General features: G+C 36.5%; 1 protein-coding gene across 1 annotated transcript; it reads right to left on the reverse strand.

Annotated features, from left to right (window-relative positions):
* Positions 1-5,530: 5,530 nt before the first annotated feature.
* Positions 5,531-7,693, reverse strand: LOC129304042 (heavy metal-associated isoprenylated plant protein 6-like). The gene is given in 6 exon segments (XM_054943670.1): positions 5,531-6,362; positions 6,552-6,628; positions 6,877-6,952; positions 6,955-7,110; positions 7,245-7,341; positions 7,473-7,693. Coding segments are annotated over 6 exon segments (876 nt in total). The 5' UTR covers positions 7,482-7,693; the 3' UTR covers positions 5,531-5,901.
* Between the last annotated feature and the right edge of the window lie 927 nt (positions 7,694-8,620).

An 8,620-nucleotide genomic window follows, 5' to 3' on the forward strand; every position in this document is an offset into this window, starting at 1 on the left:
TTCTTTAAATCATTGAATTCTTCTTAAAATAAGAGACTTTTGAATATCTTGAAGTTTCAAAAAGATAAAAATTTATATTTTCTACAATTTTTTAAAGGAAAATATTAGAATTATACCTTTTTATTTTTGAAAAATCATAAAAAAATATAATTTTTTACCGTTTTGTGATTTCAAAATATTCAAATATCTCTTATTTTAAGTGAAATCTAATGATTCAAAGAAACAAGAAAAATAAAATTGAGAACTTGAAGCATTACAGTGGGTAATAGAGAAGGGCACATTAGAGGCCCCCAGTTCATTTATTTATAATGTGCAGTAATTAATAAACTGCCATTATTAGAAAATATTGTGATTGGTATATCTTGGTCGGCCTATTAAGAAAACATCATTTTCCTTAAAAAAAAAAATTTAAGTTATTTCACTTACAACGTCCCCCAGCTGATTATCCATTAAAAGGCGAGATAATGTAATTTATTCCTTCAAAAATGTAGTATACCTAAACCACGAATTGAGCCATTAAATTACATTATCGTTGAAATTTTAGGTGATCTCGTTGGTCTGTACGGCGATTAATAATGGCCGTACAGTCTTATTTCTGACATAGTTTATTTTGTTTTCTACCTCTTTACGATCGATCCCGTGAACGTTCTTCTACGAATGATGGTTACACTTCCCTGGTTATATGATTTCTTAATATCTTAACCGAATATTATAACCACTCGATCTTTTTCGACCCCTGCATGCACGCACAGCCCAGGTTACTGATATTTTTCCTGTGAGAGCCTATATGCATGTGATTTATACAGATCACATTATTTATTACTATTATTATTATTTTCTTGCTAATCCATGAGCTAAGAACTCAAAAGGAACAGGAAAAAATCTTCTTTATCAACTTCAATTTCAATTAGTTCGGGCATACGAACAAGTGGAGGTGAAACGAAAATATTAATTTTAACCTGATGCAGCCAAAAAATAGCAGCCATGCGCTTGATGTTTGCTGATGATGATATGACGCACGATATATAATTATAATTATAAAGCTGTCAAGGTCAGACTGCGCATTCAGCTTTTTCTCTATAAACGGTCATTGTAATCTTCGCATGCATAGTCAGTAAATAATTACTATTTTATAACCCCTAAAGTTTAAATTCTTAATTTTTTTTAATTCAATCATTTTCACCTCTGGGATTCTGGTTAGGTCAGGGACGAAGATGATCCGGCTTTCCGATACCCCCAAAGGATCGTTCGACCTAATTGCGAGTCATCCACCGTTTTTTTCCCATATAATGGAAGGATGTGATGTGACAGCATTAAACAAAAATGAGCCCCTTCCTTTTCTGTTTGTTCTTGTTCGGGCAATCGAAATTCGAAAGCGAATCTCATTATTAATGGTTTTTTTCTTTTGAAAAAAGAAAACATAAAGGTACCCTGTGGGTTCAGTGAGGTAGGCTTGGGCTGGTGGCGTTACCTCATATGCGAATCCCACAAATATTTTCGATTGGATTATTGACGTGGAACGTAACTGAATTTATATTTTGGAGCTGGTCAAACTTTAAACGACGTGATACTTGATTAGCAAACCAAAGAAGGCACAAGCTCAACACTAAATATGTCACTAAATCGATTAATTAGTTCTTGAAAAATGTCATTAATGAAATTCGCAAGTGGTTCAATAATGTAATTCTGGTAATTAAAACGGGTCAGACATCAATGTTCAAGTGGTGGATGGTGACCAGGCCCCAGGCAGCGTGGATAATGGGAAGACGGAGCCAATCTCCCGTCCCACTAACATTATATATGTATCATAATATTTGAGAAATTAACAAACGAAGGCGCAACGCTGTCGTTTCAGGATGAATGAAAACGTGACAATTTCTAGAAGGTGTGGAAATTAAAGGCCTTTGGTATAGATGTATAGTGACTCGCAGCTTCGCGGAACTTCTTTTCTTTTCTTTTGTTTTTTTTCCCCGCACAAACCATTTTATTAATCACCAAAACAAGAGAGTTAATACACACACTAACAAGAAAAAACAAAAAAGAAACAAACCTAGCATACAACCTGGGGAAAAAAAAACCAAGAGTCCAATCTAACAAAATAAAAACAAAACAAAACAAAAACAAACAGTCGGCAAAATAACAATGTGAAGGAGTAGGTTGAGGCTTCGCGGAGCTTTCGAGCAGCGACTTTCTCAGTGGAAATGTGCTTGCCGAAACTACTTAGCCACATGCACCAAAATTCCACGTCAACCTGTCTTCTTCATCGTGGCGATTATGAATTTATATAAACGGTTATGCATACATACATACATACATATACAGTGTTAATAATGGTAATCAAATCGTGGTTTTTTGCAAGACTTGGACTCAATAACGTCATTCCTGTTAAATTGCTTGCCTAGCCAATTTACAAAATTGTTTACATTTTATGGAACAAACAAAATACAAATTGAAGAAAATCCCACGGGCCTATTGTAGCTCGCTTAACCAATTCATTCACCAGTCGTTAATTGATCGTTCCATTCTGGGTCTTCACATGTACTCTTGACTCGTAGAATTTTGGCAATATGTATAATTGAGTTCTTTGTTCAATTGTTGAATATTCTTGACAATACTAAGGGAAGAAATCAAACCCATATTTTTCTCACGTAAGCGATTACGCCATCATTGTATGGGCCAATACTAAAGGAGGTCAACATTCAACAAAGCGAGCCAAAGCCAATGCTTCCTCCACCCAAACCCCAGTGGATCAAAACAAGACTCGTGTTTCCTAGCCAGCGACCTACGATTTGCCACTTAATTAACTCACCGCACCTGATTAGTCCTTCACTAGTAAATATCCAGTTAAGCTGGACGCAGAGCGTGAGATATAGCTAGAAAATGTGCTTTAACACGGGGAGCCCTTTCGAAAAATTGTTCTGATAAGTTTTAGGTCAATTTATTCGAACTTTTTTTTTAAAAAAAAAGTGGTTGCACTATGCGAGTTGTTGATAATTTAAAGGGGTCGTCGTATTAATTATTAAGGCTCGACTTCTGACTAATCAGTTTCATCACATAGCATAAAACTAGATACATACATGGTTTCGTGGGTGAAGATGCATCTGGCCCTCTACGATGCAAATTTTTTTTTAAATAAATAAAAGATAAGGACCAAAAATTCTTCGGCTTCCAAACAAGTGGAGGTATCTTTTCATAAATAAATTAAACACTCGAGCTCTTAGTTTATAATTTGTCGCTACGTTGGGACGGAAACATTTCGGTGCGCTTTATTATTTGTCTCATTGCTGATTGGATTATACAACCATGTACCTATTAAGGTGTATCTCTTCGGCACCCACTAAGTTCCTTTTATTGAATTTTAGCGGTTGTTTGATTTCTATTCTCATTTTTTATTTTTAAAAACTATTTTATAATATAGTTTTTAAAATTGTTTTTAAAACAAAAATAAAATAAAAATTCATTTGGTTATGTAATTTAAAAACAGTTTTAGAATTAAAAAATAAACTGATGATGATGATTATAGACAGTTAATGATGGTAATTAATAATAAAAAATAGTCAAGGTAACTCTAATTTTTAATAATCAAATATAATGTATTTTAAAAACAAGAAAAATAAAATGAAACAACTTAAAGTTGTTTCTATTTTTTAGTTTTTAAAAAAAAAAAAAATGAAAACAGTTTTGAAAACAACTAAATGAACAATACTTATCCAAATAAATTTTTAAATTTTTTTATTTTTAAAAACAAAAATTAGTTTTAAAAACAGAAAACAAACAGCCCCTTAATTACTTCAATCAATCATAAAGAACGAGACAGACAAAGGAGCAGCATTCAGTGCATACGGTTAATTGGTGGCTTCATGACGTCATCTCTAAATATTAATCAAACATCAAACTTTGGCCCACTGGCGTTGAAGTTATCTTAAAAATTAGAGGAGATCAACTTTAAATTTCAATCAAAATTGGCCAAAAATTGTTAGCCGAAACAATCACACGGTATTTAATAACGGCCAAATATGGACGAGTAAACAACGTATAGACATAATATGAGCGACTGCAACAGAATACATTCTTAAATCGCCTTACGGCCCTTGCCGTTGAATTAACTCTACCGATCAAGATCCATCGACCACAGGCTTTATATTTTATGTGCAAAAAAACAAAAAGACTTTACACACACACATACACATATATATTGATGACGAAAAGACACCTCAAAGAGAAAGAAAAAAACGTGGTTATATATGAGCAAAGGACCCCTCATTTAATCTACGAAAGTCTTTCATTTTTTTTTTGTTTAATTTGAAGTGCTGGCCAAAAAAAGGCGATAAATGTCAGGATCATGTAACTTAAATGACAAATCCTATTCGTATGTGTGTGTCTCAATAGTGTTCGTCTATATATATATATTACACGTACATTTCTTATACATTTTCAAAATTGATAACAAATAAAAAAATAGAAAAGTTATCGATGGATCTGGAGAGGTAAAGCAGTAGAATGCTCCATTTTTCGCAAATCGCAGTGATCAAGCACCTCGTACAAAAGCTTCAGGTCTAAAAAAGGACCCGCACTAAAGAACTGTACTCAGTATTTCACGTGGCACCCTTTTTATTTTTAATTAAGATAAAGATCACGGTAGCAACTCTTCAATGAAACATATTGCACTTTCAGAAACAGATGTATTTTTTTTTTTTTAAAGAAGCAATCGTCTTTACGAGACCGCGAATTCACGGTGCTTCCAAATATCATAATTTATATGTTCAATAAACCATGAAGGTCAATAAGATAAATTTGTTTCTACAGCAGCTAGAAAGTAGTAAAGAAATAAAAATGACCATGCCCTTTTCCCGATCAAACTCGGCGGGGAAACGGGGACTCCGGCTGAAGCCAAACTATTCGGAAGACGTGTTTGGCTGAAGTACACATACAGTCCTTTAATTTTATACATTATTTTATTTTAATTTTGTAAAATATATTTTAAATTCTTTAATCCTAACAATTTTAGTTTCATCAATAAAAAATTTTCATAATAAACTTTAAATATTGATAAAACATTTTTAAATCTTAGAGTATAAAATTTAATTTTTTAAAATAACAATAATACAAAAATAACTATTTTAAGCAAACTGTCTCAGAGTTAGAGAACTAAAACAATACCATATAAAATTAAAATACTAAATTAAAATCTTATATAAAATTAAAAAACTAAATATATACTTTAGTTAAGGATTTTTTTGTCAGATTATTACACGTCATATGAGATATTTCATTGTTAATAACACTTACATTCAATAAAGATAATTGCTTATATATTATACCTCGACATGGAAGAAACGAATGTTTAAATGGGGCCAAAACACCAAAAGCCATCTAATTGAAAAGAAGGGAATCCAATCTAGACTCTAGGAATCGGTATTAATCTCATAATGTGATTTGATTAGCCACAGTTCCCCCATGCAAAGGAAAGATGGGTTGCCTTGCTCTGAACTAGTCAAGCACGGTGAAATAACAAGCCGAAGCGGAAGGATGGCAGGTAACATGTACGTTGTACCCCCTGCTACCTCGAGAGTAGCTTGAAATTCTTCATATTATATACTGCAGTACATGAGAATATCAAAATCAAACGCAAACGAACAAAAAAAAAAAACAATACAATTGTTTTTTATGGACCAGAATATCCCCGGCCGCCGCCGGCCCATCCTCCTAAGTCCTAACTCTGCCTATCTAAATAATCCAGTCGACATTACAAAAAAAAAAAAAGGACAAAAATCCACCAATTATTAATTTATTCTACGAATTTTAAACCGCCTAAGGCCCTTTACCTCATTTGCTACGCTTTTCTATGTACAATTAGAGAGGACAGCCTCTACGTTTGTGTAGAGGAATGGAGGATCACAATCACATGACGGAACAAGCATTGGGATTCTCGTCGCTGAACATCTGAGGGTGCGGCGCGTGAGGGTTCAAGTGGTAAGGTGTCGCGTACCCCAGGTTTGGGTACCCGGGACCTGGATGGTTCGGGTACCCTCCTCCTCCGTGATATTCCATGGCGTTGCTGGTTTCCCCAGGTTGATAGTTTCCGCCGTACCAGTACATCGGCGGTGGCGGTGGGTAACCGTAGTACTCCATCTTGTTAACTTCCACCTTCGGCGCGTCCTCTTTCTTCTTGCCTCCGTCTCCGCCGCCGCCACCGGTTTTCGCTTCACCTTTGTCTTTCTTCTCGTCGTCTTTCTTGGGTGGGACCACCTCCACGTTTCGGTTCAGCTTCCCCTTCAGGTACGGCGTCATTTCTTTCACGTCCATCGCCCCCTTCACGGTTACCAGGTCCTTGCCTGCATCTATGTTCACCGATTCAACTCCTGCACACGCCATTGTTTTCCCAAGAAAATTAAGCACTACTCGTTATTTAAGCCGCCTTGTTGAATGAATTAAATTCAATTTTATTTTTCTTATTCTAAGAGTCCATCATCATCTAAAGCCTTGCTGATTCAAAAATGATAATAATAATTTCATAGGCAATTGGGTTAATTATAAAGCTAATGACTTACCTTTGAACCTGAGTACGATCTTTCGAATTTTCTGGATGCAACCATCGCAATGCAATCTGATCTTCAAAACCACCGTACTCTGAGTCCAGCAAAAACAAGTTAAAGTCCGTTAGTAATTTAGCGAAACCGACTGAAATTTGACATGAAAAACGTGGGTGCCGTGAACAAACAAGCAAAGCGAAATCTGGGTAGAGAAGCCCGGTCGCTAATTAATTGGGGCAATATACTAATATATATGTCCCGTGTTGACTGAGAGGAGCCATTTTCAGCGACGATTGACTAATAGAAGGCATTTTTCAGTGGCAACGGAAGCGGAATCAATTACCTCTTTCGGCTTTTATCTTGGTCTTTTTTCTCACCGGACTTCTTCTCGTCGGCCTTCTTCTCCGGTTTCTCGTCTGATTTTTATCTCCGCCGGCGTCTTTCTTAAGTTGAGGGGAAGCGATCTCCACCTTCTTCTTGATTTTCTCGGCCAGATCCTCCCGCACCTTAGCGGGGTCTACTTTACCGATCACCGTCAGTTTATTGGCGGACACATCGGCCCTGACGTCTTCCACACCTAAAACCAAAAAAGGGCCAAGATTGAGGCTTGAATTCCCGATTTCAAGAGTCACTCGGAAGCAAATGAGGGATTGTTCAAAATAGAGAAAAAGCGAAAAGCAGATAAATGATGGAGCTGACGGAATAGAGTACCAGGGAAATGGCGGACGGCCTTTTTAACCTTCTTGGCGCAGCCATCGCAATGCATATCGAGCTTGAAAACGACAGTGGGGGGAGCGTCGTCCTTCTTCTGGGCGCATAGACGACAGAACAAGAAAGGCAGAGCGTGAGACCAGAAAGGAAGTAAAACTGTAAAAATAATAGAGAATGAAATTGGTGGAGAAAGAACAGGGAAGGAGAGGGAGAAGATAAGGAACTGACCTCGCCCATATTGGAATTGGAACGTTAGGGTTTGGATTTCGATTCGAAGTAGTTGGTTGTTAATTCGAAGAGTGAAATTGGAGGCAAGGATCTATATATATGAGGCGGAGAGGGAGGGAGGAGAGGCAAGCGGGGTTGGATATGCGTATGTGTGATGTTATGTATGTATGTGGAGATATAAATATGGCATGATTGTTGTGGGGATGATGGATGCATGTGTGTTTAAGAGGCGCTTCTGCAGCATCATCTCTCCCCTTGACTTTTCGGCCAGAGTTTCATGAAGTCGTTGAATAAAATTCTCTTCCATCTGGCCCCGCAAGAAGGATAATCCCTTCCCACTCGCGGTAGTTGCGAGAATTTGCAGGACCATTCACCTCCTTATTCCTTCCATTTAAATTTCAAATTGATATAACAATGTAGGTCCATTTATTTACCTAAAACAAGATAGGTCCAATCTTACGTTACATATGCCCTTCCCGTAAATAACGTGATTTCTTATTTAATGTTTTATAAAAGAGATTATTAATTCAAGTCTTGTGTCATTCATTTTTATTTGTTCCTACATTCATATCAAGTTCTTTTTTACGCGCTGCCACAATTTTATTTTATCCTTTCTCGCTAAAATTCAGCATCTCGTTGTTATTTAAAAATAAGTTGACTAGGTTGCATTTTTTTTTTTCGTTGTGTACGATATATAGCCTCCTATTGAAAGAAGAAACCCGCTGGAGGAGCGAGCAAGTTGAAAATGATTAGACAGGCAAGGATAATCCGTGGAGATCAAATGCTAATGCTCATTAAAATGATTGGAGGGAGTGCGCGTATATATATATATTTACTGTCTGGATTGATGAAATTGGAGATAAGATACAAAGAAACTGCACAATACTACCAATTGATGTCTAAAATTAAGAAAATCAATGGCAGCTACAAAATTTATATTAATAACCCTGTGTATGACCGACTCTTTGGTGCTCTGGATAGATCGTATATGCGAGCCGATCACTTTTTACCCCCCTAAAAATCCGATACCGAGTTGGACGGGCCAAAGATTCCGGATAATTCCGGAATCTGAACACAGCGAGGAGGGCCAACTAAGAGAGAAACGATGATAGCACACGGGACGCCCGATGGGACGAGGGCAGCTCAGC

Source organism: Prosopis cineraria, unplaced genomic scaffold (assembly GCF_029017545.1).
Source record: "Prosopis cineraria cultivar Desert tree isolate PC_DT_omini unplaced genomic scaffold, ASM2901754v1 PC1, whole genome shotgun sequence".
NCBI lineage: Eukaryota > Viridiplantae > Streptophyta > Magnoliopsida > Fabales > Fabaceae > Prosopis > Prosopis cineraria.